A 23,638-nucleotide genomic window follows, 5' to 3' on the forward strand; every position below is an offset into this window, starting at 1 on the left:
GAACCCCCAGGGACGTGTACACTCATAGGGACCTAGCAGGGAGCACCACGAGAGAAGCACCGTAACAGGACAAGCACAGGCGGGCAATAAGCAGGGCAGATCCCCCCACAAGGCAAAAAAAAAAAGAAAAGAAAACCCCACAAGAGGACAGCGTACCTTAGAGGAACAGAGCCGGCCGCTGTAAGAGGTGAAAACAAGTTGCGCAGTACACTGGGCCCCACCAGTGCAAAACTGCCTCTTACCCTAAGGTAAATAAGGAAGACAAAACACGCAAGTACCCAAAGGGCAGCGAAAAACCGAGCAGTGAAATGACCCAGCAGAGGCAGGACCCAAGAAACTTGTGGAAGGTAACCCCAAGCTCCAAGGACAGTACTTACAGGGCACCTAGGGAAGGAAGCCCTAGGCGCATGCAGCCTGAGTACTGGAGAATAACTCCTGGCTCTCGCACCCCTGGAAGACAGCCACCATATTCAAAGCACAGTGCTGAAACCATCACTGGAGCCAGAGCACACGACCGTAGCCTCTAGCACCAGCCAAAGAACTGATGGGTGGATAGCCAGCATGGGGTGTCTGGGGCTCCCCCTTTCCCCTCCTGGGGAGAGGGGTTGTGCAGACAGCGGCGCGGCGACATGATGAAGTCATGCTAGTTTGCTAATTTTCATTTGGGGAGTTCTGTCCACCTGTTCGGCTTTCGGTCACAATACTGTACTTTTACCAGAATAGGGATTTGTTCTGGGGTATCTACCTTTCTGGGTGCCTGTCTCAGTTGATGGCAGACACAGAATGCTCCCAACCACAGGGGGGGGTCTCTATAGGCCATTGCTCCTCGTGCCTCTCTAGAGGGGGCCAGGTTCTGGCTCGTGGTCCCCGGTAGGCAAGAACTCATTGCACTGACTGATGCCAGAAATATATACATATCCATTCAGCTCCAGGGAGCCGTCGGGGCTTCCCCCAGAAAAGAGGCATTGACAGAGCAAGCATCGGAGAGAGAGGTCTAGTCTGTTCGAGCTGTCAGGAGAGAGTTGCCACAAAGATATTATTACCTAATTATTTCAATGTATCTGCTTTATTTTTTCTTAGTTTTTTGCAGTAATATTATTCAATAATGTGTAGTGTGATATATTTATATAATAAAATGTGTGAATCATCGCAATACTCAAAATTATGGTGTGCATATTAGTGATTCATTTATTATGTTTATAAAAAATAAATAAATACTTTACGGTCTATTACACTAAATACACAGGTTATATATAAATTTCTGCATGTTTTGTTCACCATAACTGTACAACTAAGCTGGTATGGTGAGTTTAGACTGACAGAGGTCCCCATACACAGCTGATGCTCCCTCCCTCACTGGTTCAAGACCAGATGCACTAATATTACTCCTCCAACTATACTGTTTATGGTGTTATTACACTATATACACACACATTATATATAAGTTTCTACATGCTTTGTTCACCATAACTGTACAACCAAGCTGTTATGGTGCCCAAAGAGCATAGTGGCCACCCTTACACAGTATGACAAGTCATACAGATGACACCACCTCCCTCACCAAAATGGTTTCTCCCAACATACTCCTTTTCCTGTTATTACACTATATATACACATTATATATATGTATCTACATTTGTGTTCACCATAGTGAACCACTAAGCTGGTATGGTGAGTGCAGACAGTAGCAAGTACAGTAGCCACACAGATTCAGCAGATGACTCTACCGCCCTCCCTCCCTCTACATTACTCCAACCACAATACTACGCACGGCGCAAATTATCACAACAAACCTATTATCATATCAGATATAGACAAAAATACAAGTCACAGCTTCGTATCATCCTTTGCAGATGACACAAAAATCAGTATGAAAATTACCTTGGCTGAGGACATTGAAAAACTTCAAGCTGATATTAATAAAGTTTTCGACTGGGTATCAGAAAATAACATGATGTTTAACAGTGATAAATTCCAGGTACTCAGGTACGGTAAAAATGAGGACCTTAAACATAATACAGAGTACAAAACACAATCAAATGTGCCCATAGTAGGAAAACAGCATGTAAAGGATTTGGGAATAATAATGTCTGACGACCTAACGTTTAAGGAGCATAACCAAGCAAATATTGCGACAGCTAGAAAAATGATAGGATGGATTACGAGAACTTTCAAATCCAGGGATCCCATTACAATGGTTGTACTCTTCAAGTCACTTGTGTTGTCCCATCTTGAGTACTGCTCAGTACTCACTTCCCCCTTCAGAGCAGGAGAGATTGCTGAAATAGAGGGAATACAGAGAACATATACGGCACGCATAGACGCAATAAAGCACCTAAATTATTGGGATCGTCTCAAAGCCCTCCAAATGTACTCACTAGAAAGAAGACGAGAGAGATATCAAATAATATACACCTGGAAGATACTGGAGGGCCAAGTACCAAATCTACACAGTAAAATAACAACGTACTGGAGTGAACGACATGGAAGAAAATGTAGAATAGAACCAGTGAAGAGCAGAGGTGCCATAGGCACAATCAGAGAACACTGTATAAACATCAGAGGTCCACGGTTGTTCAACGTCCTACCATCAAGCATAAGAAATATTGCCGGAACAACCGTGGACATTTTCAAGAGGAAACTAGATTTATTCCTCAAAGGAGTGCCGGACCAACCGGGCTGTGGTGGGTATGTGGGCCTGCGGGTCGCTCCAAGCAACAGCCTGGTGGACCAAACTCTCACAAGTCGAGCCTGGCCTCGGGCCGGGCTTGGGGAGTAGAAGAACTCCCAGAACCCCATCAACCAGGTATCAACCAGGTAAACCTGCTATTATCAGAATCCTAGTCATATTTATCACTGTCAGGGGGTCTTCTGTGATACAATCATCGCTAAATAATACCAGTTACACATATTTGTTCATTTATAGTCGATGCTGTGGTCAAAAGCTGAACAGCAGTGCTGTGAGCTCATGCTCACAGCATGAGCGCATATATGTACTACAGTACATATATGTGGTGTTTCCCCCCTCCCCTCCCGGAGAGGGGAAGCTGTGCAGACAGCAGAGCGGCGACGTGTGACGCCATGCTCGTTTGCTCGTTTCTTTTTAATAAACACTTTCACGCATCCGAGCAGACCATCGTTGTCACCAATATTATTAATCACACCGCACCCGTGCCCCTCTCGGGAGTCACGAGAAAAAATATTTGTATAAAATCCATTTATTATCCGATCAACTTGGGAATAGTTTACAAATGTTTGCCATGAAATTTACGTTTTCTCTAATAGCCGAACAGCTTATTAAAGAGAACGTCGTGGCAGTGAATCATCGTGGTAAAACAATTGTATTATTGACACGACGAGTATAATCGATGTAGTTTTTATATATGTTGCCGGTCGAACGCATCCTTATGTGACCTTTAATACTTATGTTCTTATAGAACATTCTATTGCGAGCACATTGGTACAAAAATGAAATACATACATCGACAAATAAAGTCAGGACAGTGAATTGAATATACACTTTTCAAAGCGAGTTTCGCCGATATGCCGCCGCGGGTAACACTTCAGCCACTTCCCACACTGTTTTGGGTGGGCTACGACATTGAATCTATATTTATATGCATATGTCCGTGTAGAGAATTTTATTGCGATTCCAATGATACCACAGTTAGCGATGTAGGACAACTGTAGGCTTCGCAACCATTAAGAGAGTGGAAACATTTTGTTGCTGTTTGGCGCTCTCGGCGAGTGATCTGAATAGTTTTTTATTTGGTGTTGATAGTCCTTATGCTTTGGCGGCATTTTATAGGTATGTTCTTATAGACAATTTTATTGCGAACACAGTGATACCAAATTTAAATACGTGCGCCTTCAATTATTGTCAGGACAGTCAAAAGAGTGTACACTTTTTCGGTCTTACTGCGTAGGCGCGCGAACCGCCGAAAGCGCATAGGGTATGATTTTTTTCTAAACGCCGAGAGCGCGAAAGTGTTAAGGGAGTTCTATCCACTTGTTCGGCTTTTAGTAGCAATATTTTGTTTTAGGATGCTTACCTTTCTGGGTTCCTGACCCGGTCATTGGCAGACATAGAATGCTTCCCATCACATGGGGGTTTCTATAGGCCATTGCTCCCCATACCTCTCTGAGGGGGGTCAGGTTCTGGCTCGTGGTCCCCAGTAAGCCCATTGAACTCCATACACATGACTGATGCCAAAGTCCAACATTAGCATATCATCCTAGTAAGCTCTGGGGAGCCGAAGGGGCTCCTCCCCCCCAGAAAACAGCTATTAACCACTTAACTGCGCCAACTGAATATTCTCGGTCAGCGGGAAACTGCTCCAACCAAGAAAACTCTTTTTAATTTTTTTGTATCCATTCTAAACGTGTGCGAGGTTGGTTGTGTACGAAATGGACTCTTAGGACCTCCAGTGAGAGGCAGCCATTTTGGAAAAATTCCCAGAATGCCCTAGGGCTGCTGGCTGAGTTAGTACTGAGTGAGCAACTATGGGTGGCACACGCACCTCTGGCTCCCAAACATCTGTCCAATGCGGTGTTGAAAGACTGCTCGCTGTCGGTGAAATTCAAACCTTATTGTTTGAAAAACATAAGGGTCATAATATTGGTGAACCTAGGCACAATAAAAACCTAACACAAAGGTCAGATGCAAGTGATACAGCACCTATGAGGACGATACAGTGAGCGTATTCACTGAGCGCCACCCTTGCCCACCTTTGCTATCTCCAATTTATTTAGATGATACATAGATGAATCATTTTCTGGGTTCAGTGATGATGCATCTGAAACAAGTAGCATAGATGAACAGTGTTAGCGGCTTCCATGGTGGTGTTTCCCATAGATATTTTCAAGAATAACTGAATCTCTTCCAGACTGACGGACACCCTTTGAGGCTGGCTGAATCTCTTCCTGTGTGGGACTTTACAAAGCGATCTTTTCACGACTACCTTACAAATTGATCTTTTCCTGTTCTAATCGTTTCAAGACTACCTTACGTTTTACAAGCTTGACTACATACCCCCTACAGGTACTAATGCCAAGGGTGTACGTGAGTGCGTTATTTGCAAGCACACAGAATGAAGAAACAGGTGGCGAAAATCTATCTGTGCCTGGTGCAACAATAGCGAAGTCGTGCTGTGTACCATGGACTACTTCATTGATTATTACTCACTTCCGAAGTACTGAGTGTGTAATACAGTGTGTTACTGTGTAAATAGTGTGTGAAACTGTACATGTTGTAATTTTAGTGAATTTTTAACAAGTAATATTGCGACAATATACATTTATTGTGGACACATTACTGACACATGTATCACAATTCCATGGAACATTATGAACGTTCTACTGTATACATATTGTAAAGGACACACACATGCATCATATACGATAAAAAAACAAAAAAAATGCATTGGAAATACATAGAACAAATAATTGAAAATATATTTGTGGCAACACCCAGTGCTTGGATGGCCCGCGTGATCGTGTCTGGGCTTGTCACGCACGGGCGACCAGCCTCTGATGACGTCACAGCACAACTTGTCCACGTCCCCACAGCCAAAGTAAGTGGAATTTGATATTTATTTTTACATAGACATGTTCAGGGAAGGGAATTTATCATTTTACGAAGAAACAGAATTTTAGGGAACACTTTATTTCATGCGCACAGGGGAATTTCACAATAAACTCAGCACAGCACAGACATTAATGTATTGTGTGGTATCGGTAATGTTACTCAAATCACCTATATATGTATTGTGTGGACTAAGGGTTAAACATGCACGCAATGAGAGCATGCTTGACGGGTCAGTCCATGACAGGCGACGCAGCAGCTTGCAGTGGAATTACCAGCACCTGAAGGCAGCTAACCAAGCTGGACACTCAGGTACTAGGAATGTTCACTGGAAGAACAAGCACCAAATGTAGCTTAAAGGATTAACTTGGCTACAAAGGGTGCGACCGGCATGCCATGTAAACTAGTACACACCCTAATGCATCACAGAATCTAAACTCCCCAACCACAAGGTTGTGCAGATGATGATGATGTTTTCGATTTACTGTATCTACTCGGAACGAAATGGCCACGTAGCACAGACTATAGTGAGCCCATAAATGAGTTTGGTTACTCGCAATAACCTTCTTACTGTGATAATTGGGTCAAAGTGTTGTGTAAACAATCCAAGACTCATGTACTATCCCAGGACGAGACTCTCCTTGCCCTGGTTCTATTGGCATTTTTTCGAGGCTGCAGTCTAGATTATAGCCAGCAGTACTATTAATCTGTTTTGGTTCCCTGACTTTCTGGGTGCTTCTCTGGTGGTGGCAGACATGTATAGATTCATAACAATTTTATTGAAAGTGCCACCGCTCCTTGCACTTCTTTTGAGAGTACCAGGTTCTGGCTCATAATCCCCGGTAGGCCTAAAAGAACTCTGCTACTGATGGCACCAGAAGTTTGCACACTATCAGAGCTAGTAGCTTTAGGAAGCCACAAGCGGCTCCCCCCAAAAAAATTACACATTTGAAATTTTTTGATGAGCAAACAACACACAAAAAAATGAAGGAACAATAATGCTTTGGTCCATCCTGGACCATAATGATAAAAAAATGGACCATAATGGACAAACAGGGACACAGTAAAATAAAATAAGCAGATGAAAGAAAAGACATGGACCACAATGGTCCAGAACAGACAAACTTCACCGTTCCTTCATTTTCTGATATGTGGCTTAGTCATCATATCTTCAGCCACAATAGTGTGTGATAATCAGCCACATTGTCTGCATTTTAATTTGTTTATACTAAAATGCAGATACTCCTGCAGTTTACCTGGTTATTCCTGCCATTTACCCTCTTATTTCTGCAGTTTACCGAGGTACTCCCACAGTTTACTCTAAAACAATGAACACAATTTCATTGGGATTACCAAAATTAGAATAACCAAGCTCTTACAGTAACATTTTTAATACTTTATCATTTAATATCTATAACCATTTATTATATTACTTACCTCTTCTTTTTTTTTTGCTAATCTCCCCATGAAAATGGGAGATGGGGTATGATGATGCATGTATGTTCTGCACAACAGTTCAGTTAATCAAGCATTCCAATGAATCCAGTACTTGCTGTATATCAATATGAGTTGTAATCAACTATGAAATATCCTATACAAAAAAAAAAAAATTTATTATGAGCAAATTCATTACCTTTGTCAAGTGAGTTCTCATTTCAGGCGCAAGTCTATATCCTCGATAATTTGGAGGACCCTCAATATCCAGAGCCCAGTCAAGCTCATTGACCTCACGGCCCATACCAATATAATTCCGATTCACTAGAAAAGAAGCAAAAATGATTATAGTGTATAAACTGCATGCATTATATAAATTTAATCTTCAGAAATTTGAATATTGAGCTAATTACCAACACCCAGAAAGAGGTACAAATCTAGGAAAAACAAGCACACAATAATTGTTCCATTATTCAAGACAATACAGTACAATATTGCAAAAAATGACAGATATTAGATGAACTTACTACTCAAGAGATTTAGCATGGACGGTTGAAGGGCAGCAGAGATAAGGTCTTGGGAAAACAATCCCATCGTTGCTAGGTACACTACACATGACACAAAACACTTTGGATAGTGGTTAATTTCAAACACTCTCTCTGGACGCCTCAATTCCTCCGCAATCAGGCCAAAAATGTCAGGCTGGCTAGGGGGCACACAGTTATACAACATCAGTACAAAAGTTATTCTCTCTATATCTTTTAATCTTAGTACCTTTATATCACTTGCAAATTTAACAGCAATAGTGTCAATGACTTGAGGATGAAAGACAAGAAGATCACTTCCCAGTAGTGCAACTTGAAGGAGACACATGTTGTTGAGTCTATCAAGATGTGGCTGAAGGAAATCCAGTAGACTGTGCAGCAACTGCCACTGTGTAACAGGAATACTCTTTCGTAATAATTTCAAAATGGCACACAGAGATGCATCAGATACAAATTCTAAATTTTCCTTAGTTTTCTTTACAATGGCTTTTAAGAGTTCCTCACTTTGAAGAAAAGTCTGAGTTTTAAAGAAGCCCATTGCAATCACGCCAAGCTCCTCTACTGAAATTTGTTCCAGCACTTCATTAAGGCGTTTTTCTATTTCTCGCTTAATTATAAATGGTTCCAATTTTCTACTCAAGTTAGCATAAAATAGATACTGCACCAACTGGGCAGGGGCCATTGAAGTCACTCTTTTTCCCAAAACTTTAGTCATTTTCACATTGTACATAGATATTCTGGAGAGCCGCAATGTAAACCAATGGTCAGCCACCAGAAACATCAGTCCCATGTCCCACTGTCGCATACGTTCGGTGCAAGCCTTGTCCAAGGCATTCCACAATGCCACAAAATTTGGGGTAGTCGTTGCACTGGTTGGAGGCCAGAGGGACAAAGCAGACAGTACCATTAGCAGCTGGTTGTCACTTATGTGTGTCAATTTGCTACTAAGTGTAGCACAAAGTCCCGAGTGTTTCGAGTCCTCCAAGTCCATAGGATGGTGACGACAGAGCTGGGACATGGCAATAAATCCATTTGCTACTTCCTCAGCACTGCATCTTGCCCATTCTGAGTCTGAGAGTTGAACTGCATGCTGATAGAATGAGTGATTTAATATATTGTCCCCTGCTACTGTAGTAGCATGGTAAGCAGGTAATGAGCGCAAAATAGCATGTGCATGCTCATTTTCAGAGTCACAAAATTCTTTAACATAAAATACTGTTCCCGAATGCAGAGATCTAGCAATAACTTTGTTGAATGATCCCCTTGCAGCGTGAGTGACCCGTTGTGTCGTTGAGAAACGATCATGGCCAGGAACATGGCTCTGTTGGTGCCCCTGGCTAAGGTGACTGCTGTTAAAATTCTGTACATTATAAGCCTTTACACTTTGCTGGATGATCTCTGTCCTGTTATTGATCAAGCCTCTCCCAAGGGCTTGTACCGTTGGCCATAGCCTCTGTGCACACATTTTGCTTGAAGAAAGTCTTAGAATAAAACCAAAACTGCTCTACTGATGTTCACAGTTCTGGAAAACAGAAGAAAAAAACAAAGAGGTAAGAAGCATAAAGATGTCATATAGTATAGTATTACAAGAACAAACAAACTCAATGGTGAAAAAGGTTCACATACTTAACTGAGTGAAGTGAACCAGTCTTTTTTTTTTTAATGAAAGGCTAATTTCTTTGTTAGTTGCACCATACATACGAAGGATATAAGTTGAGCACTGTAAAATGTGCATGTTAACTCCTGTGCTACCCCCTAAACAAAGAAGCACCTTGACAGCCCCCAACCTCCAAGCCTTGCAGAGGAGTTAATGACCTGTGAGCCACTCAGGGTAGTGCACCCCCACAAGAGGCTGCCCTCTTAGGGACAAACACCCAAACCCACCAGAGGGAACAACAGTGAGCACCTATAGAAGTACAGTACCTGATATGTCTGTTACTGACAATCCTACACTCACAGATACCAATCCCCTCCCACAAAATGTACAACCGAATCCCGATCTTGTTGAAACTCGTCACTCGCATTGAAAATGCACTAGAAAAGATGCTGGACCGACTTCCAACTAAATTCTTTACACGAGTAACTCGACCCATCCCCGAGGTTGACCCACAAGACATTCCATCGACATCTACAGACAATGACATCCTCCCAAACACAACTACCATTGTCGGATACACATCGTTTGAACTGATGATGGAAAAACTCCTAAATAACTCCTTAGTATGCTTTACCAAAGTCACTCCCCAGGCTGATTTGCCACAAACCCCAACCACCAGCTCCAGGAGTAAGAAATCCTCAGCTGTACAAACTTCCCAACAACCTGGCCCTTTGACTGAAAAATCATATAAAGCACATTCTCCCACGACACATCCTCCAACCAATCCCAGATATTCAACACGAGTATTACTGGCACGTCAAAGAATACCGATGTACTGTAATCACATCCCAAATGTAAAAATCTGAAATACAACATAACAACCTTTCTTCAACTAACCTTCCCCAACCAAACTTAACAGACCCTACCCCCAACCAAACCTAACCTAACCAACCCCAACCTAATCTAACCTAACCGTATACACATTAACGCCATGTTACTTAATGTACTCTAACTCCCTACATTAATCTACCCTAACTTATCTGAATTGTGACTAATGCCCATACATACATACTGTACTCACAATCTGTTTCTTGACTAATCCCCACTTTTCATAAAACAGCAATATATGGATACCACCCCTTCATCTTTACCATCCAAAGTCCATTTCTACTCATATGTTTATTTTTCTCATTATCCTCACACAAACAGAAGACATCAATAACTTCCAACCTCCGCTAAATTCTGAACATTGATGTGCCACCGAAAGTGCCACATCTATCAACATCACCACTCGTGCAGTCATCGGGAGGAAAAACTTTCATGCAAACTGCACGTATAGTGAAGAAGACACAATGTAGGATTGAGAACAGGAGATGCTTTTTCACCCACAGGGTTATAAACCCATGGAACCCATGGCTTCCCGGCAACCCTCCCTCCCTCCGGTCGGCGTTTTTCGCGTGTTTTGACATCCAGCCTCAGAACTGATGGGTGGATAGCCGGCGTGGGAGGTCTGGGGCTCCCCCTTCCCCCTCCCGGGAAGGGGGGAGCTGCTCAAACAGCGGCGCGGTGACGTATGACGTCATACTAGTTTCCTTGTTTTCTGTTGAAGAGTTCTATCCACTAGTTCGGCTTTAGGTAGCAATTTTCACCAGAATAGGGGTTTGTTTTGGAATGCTTACCTTTCTGGATGCTTGACCCGGTCGATGGCAGACTTAGAATGCTTCCAACCACACGGGGGTTTCTATAGGCCATTGCTCCCCTTGCCTCTCTGAGGGGGCCAGGTTTTGGCTCGTGGTCCCCGGTAGGCCCTAGAACTCCATACACATGACTGATGCCAAAGTCTGACATTAGCATATCAGCCGGTAAAGCTCCGGGGAGTCGACGGGGCTCCCCCCAGAAAGTACAGTACTATCTAAACAGGAGGATGGGTTGATATATTCAGTAGGCCCATGCATAATTAACAAATAAAAATTACATATTGGCCATAAAGGGCAGTACTGTAAGTGCATGGACTTTATGTTTATAAAGATTATACAGTGGAACCTCGAGTGACGAGCGGCTCTATCTACGAGCATTTCGATTAACGAGCGAGCCACTCGCCAAAAATTTGTCTCGACTGAGGAGCTTTCGCTCAATTAACGAGCGAAACCACATGGTGCTTCCTAGTGTTCTCGCTGGTTCTCACAAATTCTCGGACGCCTCCGACGACAGTGTTGTTGTATCGTGCAGGACAAGCATCCCTTTGCATTTATTTGTGCTTTTCTTTCAATTTTTTGTGGTATTGTCACTACAATTTGTAACGCACGATGTCGCCAAAGAAGCCGCTTGCTAAAGATAGTGTTGTCAAGAGAAAGAAAGACACAATTACTGTGGATTTTAGGAAGGAAATTATAGCAAACTACAAGCGTGGTGTCCATGTGACTGATCTCGCCAGGGAGTATGTCAGGTCCTCATCAACAATTTGCACCATTTTGAAGAGAAAGGAAGAATTTTTAAGAAGCTTGAAGTGGCTAAAGGAGTTACCAAGGTAACTAAGAAATGTCCAAAAATCCTAGAAGAGGTTGAAAAGCTACTGCTGGTCTGGATGAATGAAAGGTAATCACATGGTGATTACAGTGTCTCTGAAGCTCTTGTTTGTGCTAAGGCAAAGAAGCTGTATGTAGACCTTGTCAGGAAGACACCAGGTGCGTCGTCTGAAGATGAGGAGATATTTAAGGAGAGTCGTGGATGGTTTGAGAAATTTAGGAAGAGAAGCAGTATACACAGTGTTGTGCGACATGGGGGAGGCTGCCAGCTCTGAAAAAGCTGCTGCCGAGAAATTTGTACCAGAGTTCCAGGAATTTCTTGCTAGAGGAGTTCTTGCCCCAACAAGTTTTTAATTGTGATGAGACTGGCCTGTTTTGGAAGAAAATGACGAAGAGGACCTACATCACACAAGAGGAACAATCTTTGCTTGGCTACAAACCAATGAATGATCAGCTTACCCTCGTGCTCTGCGCCAATGCAAGTGGCGATTGTAAGGTCAAGCTGCTGCTCGTCTACCACTCAGAAAATCCACAAGTGTTCATGGCATGCAAAGTGCACAAGATGCGACTGAATGTGATGTGGAGGTCCAATAAGAAATCCTGGGTCACGCGGATATTCTTCAGTGAATGGGGTCAATGATGTTTTTGGCCCCTCAGTGAGGAAGTATCTTGAAGAGAAGCAGTTACCACTCAAGGCCTTGCTTGTGCTCGATAATGCTCCTGCACATCCTCCACAGATGCAAGATGATTTGTTTCCCGAAAATCAGTTCATCACCAAGTTTCTTCATCCCAACACCACTCCACTCCTCCAACCCATGGACCAGAAAGTCATTGCCAACTTTAAGAAGCTCTACAAATCTACACTACATGGACATGGGGAAGTCAAACTATAAATAGGAATTTTGACAAAGCTCATTATCCAGCTGTCAAAACCATAGACATCATTAAGTTAGGCTTTGTTAGCTTAGTTAAGTTTAGTTTAGCTAAGCTTAGCTTAGCTTAGGATAGGTTGAGATATTCCGGATTATATTAGGCTGAATTTGATTAGGAAGGTTTTTAAAATCTAGCAGATATTGTGGTAGTTGGCAACATTCTTAACTCACAATCCACACTCCTGGATTCGATTCTTGAGTTGGACAGAAATAGTTAGAATAATTTCCTTTCACCCAATGCCTCTCTTCAGCTAGCAGTAAATAGGTACCCGAGAGTTAGGCAACTGTTGTGTGGGTTGCATCCCACGATGGGTCAGTACTTTGACCTAGGAGGGATCTCAATATAAGCATAACAAGTATATATACACAAGCTACCTGTTCCCATCAAAATTAATTATAAATTTTTAGATAACGCTTCATAATTCAGTTGGTTTTCAAGTTACTGTACTGTACTGTATTTATGAAAAACAGCACTTTTCAAAGATGCCTATTGCCCACTGATGAAACTTCCCAAAACAGTACCACACTAGGCCTAGAGGTTCTTACATTCTTGTAAATCCACAAACATGCATTTCGAGCAAGTCCTAATTTTTCCCAGAATACGACCCGCCAAATTGTTTAACCACCAGGTACTCATTCACCGCCTGGGTGAACAAAGGCTACAGTTAAGGATTTGCGCCCAGTAAATCCTCCTTGGCCAGGTTACGAATCCAGGCCAAAATGTTCATGAATTGCTGGGCGAGTACTTTACCACTTCACCACATGTCCCGCCTCCCCCCGTTTCCTTCTGGTCCTCCCTCCCCGTTTATCCCATACCCTCCCTGTCCCCCCGCCCCTCACCCCAGTATCCTCTGAGACCCTGTTATCCACCTCACAAATCCTCACACGCATGGAACAGCTTTCACCACCAGCAGAACACTCACCAAGGAGGCGATTTGAGAAGGGATAGAAGAAAGTGAGCCTCAGGGCAATGTACACTAACATAGATGGAGTTACAACTAAAGGAAATGAGCCTGGAGAATGGGTACTAGAGGAAAACCCAGACATAATAGCACTCACAGAAACAAAGCTAACGAAAACCATAACAAATGCAGTGTTCCCACAGGAATATTATATTATGAGGAAAGAGAGAGAAGGAAGAGGCGGTGGTGGTGTAGCTCTGCTGGTATGAAAGGGCTGAGACTTTGAGGAGATGGTTATTCAGGGCTGTGAGGGTTTCAGTGACTACATAGCAGGTACCATAACTGGAGGACAAAAAATTATAGTCGTAGTCATATATAATTCACCACCAAATGACAGAAGACCCAGACAGGAATATGATAGAAACAACATGGCCACCATTAACATAATAGAGAGAGCAGCTTCTGTTGCCAGCAGGAATGGATCTGGACTACTAATCATCAGAGACCTCAACCACGGGAAAATAGACTGGGAGAACAGAGATCCGCATGGAGGACCAGAAACACGGAGAGCCAAGCTGCTGGATGTGGCAACAAGACACTTTCTAAGCCAGCACATCAAGGAACCAACAAGAATGAAAGATGAACCAGCCATGTTCGACGATCTGATATTTATCCTAAGTTAAGTTATTTAAGCTAAGCTAAGCTAAGTTATTTATCCTAAGTTAAGATGGAAGCACCTTTGGGAATGAGTGACCACAGTGTATTAAACTTTGAGTACCTGGTAGAGCTAGGAAGTATCTCCCCAAAAAAAGAACTAGGAAACAAAAGGCTGGCATACCGAAAGGGGAACTATGAGGAGATGAGACGTTTACACACAGAGATCACACTAGCATGATGCATCAAATGAACAAATCCACAAGGGCCGTGACGAGGATTCGAACCTGCGTCCGGGAGCATCCCAGACACTGCTTTAATCGACTGAGCTACGACAGGGTAAAAGAGTTGAAACCGAAGTTTTACTGAACTTACTGGATCCCATAGCCTCTTCGAGGCACAAACCAGGGTTTTACACAACTCCCCCCTGCACCCGAGCTATGTCAATAGGCCGTTCTCCCTCTTCGCCCTTACATCATTACACACAGAGATGACACTAACGTGATGCATCAAATGAACAAATCCACAAGGGCCGTGACAAGGATACGAACCTGCGTCCGGGAGCATCCCAGACACTGCCTTAATCGACTGAGCTACGACAGGGTAAAAAGAGTTGAAACCGAAGTTCTACGGAACTTACTGGACTTACTGAACTTACTATCCTATTGACATAGCTTGGATGCAGGGGGGAGTTGTGTAAAACCCTGGTTTGTGCCTAGGAGAGGCTACGGGATCCAGCAAGCTCAATAGAACTTCGGTTTCAACTCTTTTACTCTGTCGTAGCGCAGTCGATTAAGGCAGTGTCTGGAATGCTCCCGGACTCAGGTTCAAATCCTCGTCACGGCCCTTGTGGATTTGTTCATTTGATGCATCACGTTAGTGTGATTTCTGTGTATAATGATGTAAGGGCGAAGAGGGAGAACTGCCTATTGACATAGCTCGGGTGCAAGGGGGAGTTGTGTAAAACCCTGGTTTGTGCCTCGGAGAGGCTACGGGATCCAGTAAGTTCAGTAGAACTTCGGTTTCAACTCTTTTACCCTGTCGTAGCTCAGTCGATTAAGGCAGTGTCTGGGATGCTCCCGGACGCAGGTTCGAATCCTCGTCACGGCCCTTGTGGATTTGTTCATGAGACGTTTCCTAAGGGAAATACCTTGGGACACAGACCTCAGAGCTAAGTCTGTACAAGATATGATGGACTACGTCACCCAAATGTGTCAGGAGGCAGTAAACATGTTTATCCCGTCCCAAAGGGAAAAATCCGAGAAGTAACAGAAGAATCCATGGTATAATAGGGCATGTATGAAAGCAAAGGGACTGAACAAAAGGGCGTGGAGGAACTTCTGGAATAACAGAAAACCAGAAAGCTGAGAGAGATACCAGAGAACCAGGAATGAGTATGTTAGGGTGAGAAGAGAAGCAGAGAAAAATTATGAAAATGATATAGTAAACAAAGCCAAGACCGAACCAAAGCTACTCCATAGTCACATCAGGAGGAAAACAACAGTGAAAGAACAGGTATTGAAACTTAGAACAGGCGAGGACAGGTATACAGAGAATGACAAAGAGGTGTGTGAAGAACTCAACAAGAGGTTCCAGAAGGTCTTCACAATAGAACAAGGTGAGGTCACTGTGCTAGGAGAAAGGGAAGTAAACCAGGCGGCCTTGGAAGGGGTTCGAAATTACGAGTGAGGAAGTCAAGACACACCTGCTGGATCTGGATGTTAAAAAAACTGTTGGTCCAGACAGGATTTCACCATGGGTACTGAAAGAGTGTGCAGAGGCACTTTGCTTGCCACTCTCCATAGTGTATAGTAGGTCACTGGAGACGGGAGACCTACCAGAAATATGGAAGACAGCGAATGTGGTCCCAATATACCAAAAGGGAGACAGGCAAGATGCACTGAAATACAGGCCAGTGTCCTTGACTTGTATACCATGCAAGGTGATATAGAAGATCGTGAAAAAAAACCTAGTAACACATCTGGAGAGAAGGGACTTCGTGACAAATTGCCAACATGGATTCAGGGAGGGTAAATCTTGCCTGACTGGCTTAATAGAATTCTACGACCAGGTGACAAAGATTAACCCTTAAAGTGCGCATCACTTCATATGAAGTGTAAATCGTTTTACCAGTCAACTGCGCTTCACTTCATATGAAGTGTATGGGTACCGCGCACGATTTGAATGGCCCGTGGTGTAGCTGGGGGTCCCATACGCTGCCCAGGGGCTCTAGTAAACAGCGGCCATTTTGAAAAAAATCCAGCTCACGATCCGATGGCATGGGAGGCCTCAGTTTAGCGAGAGTCACCATGGCGAGCGCACGGTCAAATGCCTCACGGGCACGCTCCACTCAGTCCCTCACCCCAGAGCAAATAGCCCACGAATTATTCTCTGAAGGTGAAGAAAGTGTGTTTGACGATTCAGACAACGATGAGGATTATACACAGTTGTCGGGTGATAGTAGCAGCAGTAGTGAAAGTGAGAATGACCGCCATGCCATGGCGAGGCCTATACGCTCTCCCATGCCTCCTCGCCCATTTTCTACCCCAATTCTACCACGACCTCACAGTTCCTGTGGATATTTTCTGTTTGAGGGTGACGAGTCAGAGGGAGGTGACTCCTTTTCTGGGTTTAGTGACTCAGATCAAAGTTTTATTGAGCCTGTGGCTGGTACCAGTGGTGTAACTGGGCGAGAAATTGTCGCGTCAGCAGCATCTCGCCCGGCCAAGCGCCACCGCATGGCACCACATGAGGGACCAAGACCCTCGTGTTCACGTGCACCCACCTCACGTGCACCCACCTCACGTGCACGTAGCCGCCGTGCTTCTCGCAGACGGTATTCAGCTCCTGGTCGCCGGTATGCATCGCTTCCTCGCCGTCTTTCCTCTGCATCTCGCAGGACGCCTGGTGTACTTGAGTGGAGTGATGGTGACGATTTTATTCCTAATATTCCTCACTTTGACGATAAAGATGTAGGGATTACAAACCTTTTCCCTAATCAAGGTGAGGACATGGCTGAGATGGAATATTTTACAGCATTCTATGATGAACCACTCATGGAATACATTGTACACCAAACGAACCTGCATGCTGCTTACCCGATTGAGAGGGAAATCACAGAATTTTCACGACTGCAGCGTTGGAAAAATACCACAGTGGCGGAAATGTATGTGTTTTTGGCACTCTGTTTGTTGATGAAGCACTGTCACAAACATGCAATAAATGACTATTGGAGCAAGGACAAGACAATACCAACACCTTTATTCGGGAAATATATGTCACGAGACAGGTTTCAGATACTCCTCAGGTGTCTACATTTTGGAAGTGTTCAGGACCGAACACCTGATGATAGACTGTGGCGAGTGAGGCACTACATGAACGATGTTATTGGAAAATTCAGAGATTTTTACGTACCAGCACAGAAGCTGGTGGTTGATGAATCTCTCATACTTTTCAAGGGACGTGTTCCATTCAAACAGTACATTCCCTCAAAACGAAACCGATTTGGCCTGAAATTTTTTGTTCTTTGTGATTGTGAGACAGGATACGTGTTACACATGATTCTGTACTCGGCTAGTGATGTAGACATTCCCGGTAACAACGAACATGGATTCTCGGGGAGTGTAGTGAAGACCATCATGGCTCCGTGGATGAACAAGGGACACATTTTATACACAGATAATTACTATACAAGTCCCTTGCTAGCTCGGTTCTTGCTAGAAAATAGAACCGGATTGGTTGGTACAGTAAAGCCACAACGAAGGGAAATGCCTGTGTTTGACAACGACATTGCAGTTGGTGAGTGTCAGAGAAGGAAAAGTGATAACATTCTGTCAGTTCGGTGGAAAGACAAAAGAGAGGTGAACTTGTTGACAACAATTCATGATGGAACAATGGTGAACAGTGGGAAAGTGAGCCATAAAACAAACGCACCACTATATAAGCCAGACTGTGTTTTAGACTATAATATCAACATGCGGTTGATTGATAAATCAGACATGATGATTGGCACTGCAGAGTGTGTGCGGAAGACATGTAGGTGGACGAAAAAAGTGTTCTTCCATCTTGTGGACATGAGCATGCTGAACTGTTTCAACATGTACCTTGTGAGAACTGGACGTAAGCCCACTTTCCGTGACTTTGTATTTGATGCTGCAATACAGTTATTAGGAAAGTTTGCAAAAGATGTCCCAGGTATTCAGCGGCCCATCATAAACCCACTGTTGCAGCATGCTGGTACTCCACGCCTCCCTCACACTGAAGGCTTCTTAGCACACAAACTTAAGTATTTGCCACCTGGTGTGAAGCGTGCAATAGCCCAACGTGATTGCTTGGTGTGTAAAACAACGACACGTAGAGACAAGAAACGGAAGCTTGTGCAAACATGGTGTGAAACGTGTGGTATCCCATTATGTGCTGTCGACTGCTTCAATGACTACCACAGTCTAGAAATCTTCTAAGTGTGCTTCAAAGTGTGTATAGCGTGTGCGAGTGTGTAAATATGTAAACATATAAGCAGATAGCGTGTGCGTGTGTGTAAATATATACAAATATAAGCAGAACATACAATATAATAGACTGTAATGACATATTATATTGCCGTAATTGAAAACATTTGTGTGCGCCTGTGTATACTCAAATATGCAACAATTATTGATACAAAATATGTTCAAACAGTATTTGAAACACAATTAGTGAAAAAAAATTAGATAAAATGCGCTTAGACATTGTAAATAAATAGCGCGAAAATATATTTGTGGCAACTCTGGATATTTGAGGACCGCGCGCAACACCTCCCGGGCGTGTACTGCATGAGCGAACATGCAGATTGTGACTCAAATATGCAACAATTATTGATACAAAATATGTTCAAACAGTATTTGAAACACAATTAGTGAAAAAAAATTAGATAAAATGCGCTTAGACATTGTAAATAAATAGCGCGAAAATATATTTGTGGCAACTCTGGCTATTTGAGGACCGCGCGCAACACCTCCCGGGCGTGTACTGCATGAGCGAACATGCAGATTGTGACGTCATCACCGAGCTTCTCGGCTCTATTGCAACAAAAGTAAGTACAATAGAATTTTTTTTTTATTTTTCCCGTGATCAGTGAACAGAACTTAACAGATTAGCAAAAAAAAAAAATTTTTTTTTTTTTCAAAATGACATGCGCCTGTGCGGATAGCAAGATATTAGACCCCGAGCATGTTAAGGGTTAAGGAAGAAAGGAAGGCTGGGCGGACTGCATTTTCTTGGCTTGTTGGAAAGCCTTTGACACAATACCACATAAGAGGCTGGTACATAAGCTGGAGACAGGCAGGTGTAGCTGGTAAGGTGCTCCAGTGGATAAGGGAGTACCTAAGCAATAGGAAGCAGAGAGTTACGGTAAGTTACGGTTATTAAAAACTGAGACAGGTCAAATAACAGATAATGATGAAGAGACGAGTAGTATTTTTAATAAATATTTTATATCTGTATTTACTAAAGAGGAACTTAACAATACTGTATGCCTTCAGCCAAACAAGTATATGTGGGTGGGGACGAGGACAGGTTGACTAGTTTAGCAGTTACCAGGGAGGATGTAATTAAACAAGTAGTTAAAACTCAAACCAAACAAATCCCCAGGGCCGGATGAAGTGTTTGCCAGGGTGCTTAAAGAATGCAAAGAGGAGCTTTCCGAGCCACTGTCTACCATATTTAATAAATCAATAGAGTTAGGCAGAGTGCCAGAATTATGGAAAGTTGCTAATGTGATACCAATTTTTAAGAAAGGAGATAGATCACTTGCGTCAAACTATCGACCAATTAGCCTAACGTCTATTGTGGGAAAGTTACTTGAATCGATAATTGCAAATAAAATTCGTCTTCATCTTGAAAAACACAAATAAATGAGTCGCAACATGGTTTTACAAATGGCCGTTCATGTTTAATAAATTTGCTATCTTTTTATTTCAGCATAGTTAAGGCAGTTGATAGTGGTAAGAATTGTGATGTTGTGTACCTTGACTTAAGCAAAGCTTTTGATACAGTGCCACATGAAAGACTGATTAAAAAAATAGAGGCTCATGGTATTGGAGGTGCTATATTAAGTTGGATTAGAGCATGGCTATTACAAAGGAAATAGAGAGTTAGTATAAATGGGGTTGTCAGAGTGGGAAAATGTTATAAGTACTCAGGGCTCTGTCCTGGGACCGCTGTTGTTTATAATATATATCAATGATTTAGATTCAGGTTTGAGTAACAACATTTGAAAATTTGCCGATGATACAAAAATCGGCAGGGAAATTAACACGGAAGAAGACTCGCTATCACTTCAAGTTGATCTAAATAGGGTTTTGAAATGGTCAAAGGATTGGCAGATGCAGTTTAATGCTGATAAATGCAAAGTTTTGAGGCTAGGTAATGATGATAGAGTTACAAGATACGAGCTAGATGGTGTTGAGATTGCAAAGTCAAATTGCGAAAGGGATCTGGGAGTTATGATAAGAATTTAAAACAAAAGGATCAATGCATGAATGTTCGTAATAAGGCAAATAGGACACTGGGACTTATTAATCGAAGCGTTAGTAACAAGACACCTGGTGTGGTTCTTCAGCTATATCTTGCTCTGGTTAGGCCCCATTTTGATTATGCAGTTCAGTTTTGGTCTCCGTACTAAAGAATGGATATAAATTCACTTGAACGTGTCCAGCGTAGGATGACTAAGTTAATTCCCCAAATTAGAAATCTTTCATATGAAGAAAGATTAACAAAGCTTAAATTGCATTCACTGGAAAGGCGAAGAGTTAGGGATGACATGATAAAGGTTTACAAGTGGATGAATGGACATACCAAAGGAGATATTAATAGGGTATTAAAAGAATCAACACAAGACAGAACACGAAACAATGGGTATAAATTGGATAGGTTTAGATTTAGGAAAGACTTGGGTAAATACTGGTTTGGTAACAGGGTTGTTGATTTGTGGAACCAATTACCGCCTAACGTGGTGGAGGTGGGGCCCCTCAATTGTTTCAAGCGCGAGTTGAACAAGTATATGAGTGGGATTGGGGGGTTATAGATAGGAGCTGCCTCGTATGGGCCAATAGGCCTTCTGCAGTTACCTTTATTCTTATGTTCTTATGTGAGGGGTGAGACCTCAGATTGGCATGAAGTCACCAGTGGAGTCCCACAGGGCTCTGTACTCGGTCCTATCTTGTTTCTGATATATGTAAATGATCTCCCAGAGGGTATAGATTCATTTCTCTCAATGTTTGCTGACGATGCCAAAATTATGAAAAGGATTAAGACAGAGGAGGACTGCTTGAGGCTTCAAGAAGACCTAGACAAGCTGAAGGAATGGTCAAACAAATGGTTGTTAGAGTTCAACCCAAGCAAATGTAATGTAATGAAGATTGGCATAGGGAGCAGGAGGCCAGATACTAGGTATCATCTGGGAGATGAAATTCTTCAAAAGTCAGAGAGAGAAAAAGATTTGGGGGTTGACATCACGCCAGACCTGTCCCCTTGTCCCCATATCAAGAGGATAACATCAGCGGCATATCCCAGGCTGGCCAACATAAGAATGGCATTCAGAAACTTGTGTAAGGAATTATTCAGAACTTTGTATACCACATATGTCAGGCCAATCCTGGAGTATGCAGCCCCCAGCATGGAGTCTATATCTAGTCAACGATAAGACCAAACTGGAAAAGATTCAAAGGTTTGCCACCAGACTAGGAGCCGAGCCGAGACGCATGAGCTACGAGGAGAGACTACGGGAATTAAACCTCACTTTGCTGGAAGACAGAAGAGTTAGGCAGGACATGATCACCACATTCAAGATTTTCAAGGGAATTGATAGGGTAGATAAAGACAGGCTATTTAACACAAGGGGCACACACACTAGGGGACACAGGTGGAAACTGAGTTCTCAAATGAGCCACAGAGATATTATAAAGAACTTTTTTTAGTGTCAGAGTGGTTGACAAATGGAATGCATTAGGAAGTAATGTGGTGGAGGCTGACTCCATACACAGTTTCAAGTGTAGATATGATAGAGCCTATTAGGCTCAGGAATCTGTACACCAGTTGATTGACGGTTGAGAGGCGGGACCAAAGAGCCAGAGCTCAACCCCCGCAAGCACAATTAGGCGAGTACCATAAACACCACACTTGGGCCACCATAAACACCACACTTGGGCCACCATAAACACCACACTTGGGCCACCATAATCACCACACTTGGGCCACCATAAACACCACACTTGGGCCACCATAATCACCACACTTGGGCCACCATAATCACCACAACAGGGCCACCATAATCACCACAACAGGGCCACCATAAACACCACAACAGGGCCACCATAAACACCACACTTGGGCCACCATAATCACCACACTTGGGCCACCATAAACACCACACTTGGGCCACCATAAACACCACACTTGGGCCACCATAATCACCACAACAGGGCCACCATAAACACCACACTTGGGCCACCATAATCACCACACCTGGGCCACCATAATCACCACAACAGGGCCACCATAAACACCACACCTGGGCCACCATAAACACCACACCTGGGCCACCATAATCACCACAACAGGGCCACCATAAACACCACACTTGGGCCACCATAATCACCACAACAGGGCCACCATAATCATCACAACAGGGCCACCATAAACACCACACTTGGGCCACCATAAACACCACACCTGGGCCACCATAATCACCACAACAGGGCCACCATAAACACCACACTTGGGCCACCATAATCATCACAACAGGGCCACCATAAACACCACACTTGGGCCACCAACGAGATCTTTCAAAAGAAGATAGAGAGAAGCTGAAACTGAACCTCGCCGAGGCAAAACATTTAAATGAGAGCAGGAATGAAGAAGAAATAAATTCTTTTTTCTACAAAGTGATAGGGGTAGGCAAACCAGTAAAGTGGTACATAAAGGCAAACCAACAAAATCAATAGAGAGAGGGGGAGTGAAGAATAAGGAGAGGGGGAACAAGTTCCTGAAGATTGCATACACCAACATAGATGGAGTGAGATCGAAGATACTGGAGTTAAGTGATGTAATACAGCTGCAGACACCAGACATTGTTGCACTCACGGAGACAAAACTTGAAGATGTAATTTTAAATGAAGTCATATTCCCAAGGGGCTACTCAATTTGGAGACGGGACAGAAAAATTAGGAAAGGCGGTGGCGTTGCTGTGCTGGTAAAAGAACACCTAAAGGTGAAGGAAATAATGACTGCCAATCCACAAGAAGTTGACATAATAGCACTAGAGATCTGCTATGAGGATGATAAACTAATGATGATAAATGCATATAGTCCACCGCCAAGCAGCACATGGTCAAAGGAGGAGCTAGATAGTAAACGTGAAGGTCTTATAACAATAATGAGAGAGATTATAGCGAGAGCGGATAACGATAGATCACGACTGTTGATAGT

The 23,638-nt window shown here is 43.1% G+C and overlaps 1 protein-coding gene across 1 annotated transcript in view; it reads right to left on the minus strand.

Moving 5' to 3' along the window:
• LOC123761412 (FAST kinase domain-containing protein 5, mitochondrial) overlaps positions 1 to 23,638 on the minus strand; it is a 61,389-nt gene that overhangs the window by 32,585 nt on the left and 5,166 nt on the right. The window contains exons 2-3 of the mRNA XM_045747436.2: positions 7,546 to 9,085; positions 7,218 to 7,342 (exon numbers count right to left, since the gene is read on the minus strand). Coding sequence (XP_045603392.1) covers positions 7,218 to 7,342; positions 7,546 to 9,028 — 1,608 coding nt within the window. The 5' untranslated portion in view covers positions 9,029 to 9,085. The remainder of the gene's footprint in view (positions 1 to 7,217; positions 7,343 to 7,545; positions 9,086 to 23,638) is intronic.

Source organism: Procambarus clarkii, chromosome 7, assembly GCF_040958095.1.
Source record: "Procambarus clarkii isolate CNS0578487 chromosome 7, FALCON_Pclarkii_2.0, whole genome shotgun sequence".
NCBI lineage: Eukaryota > Metazoa > Arthropoda > Malacostraca > Decapoda > Cambaridae > Procambarus > Procambarus clarkii.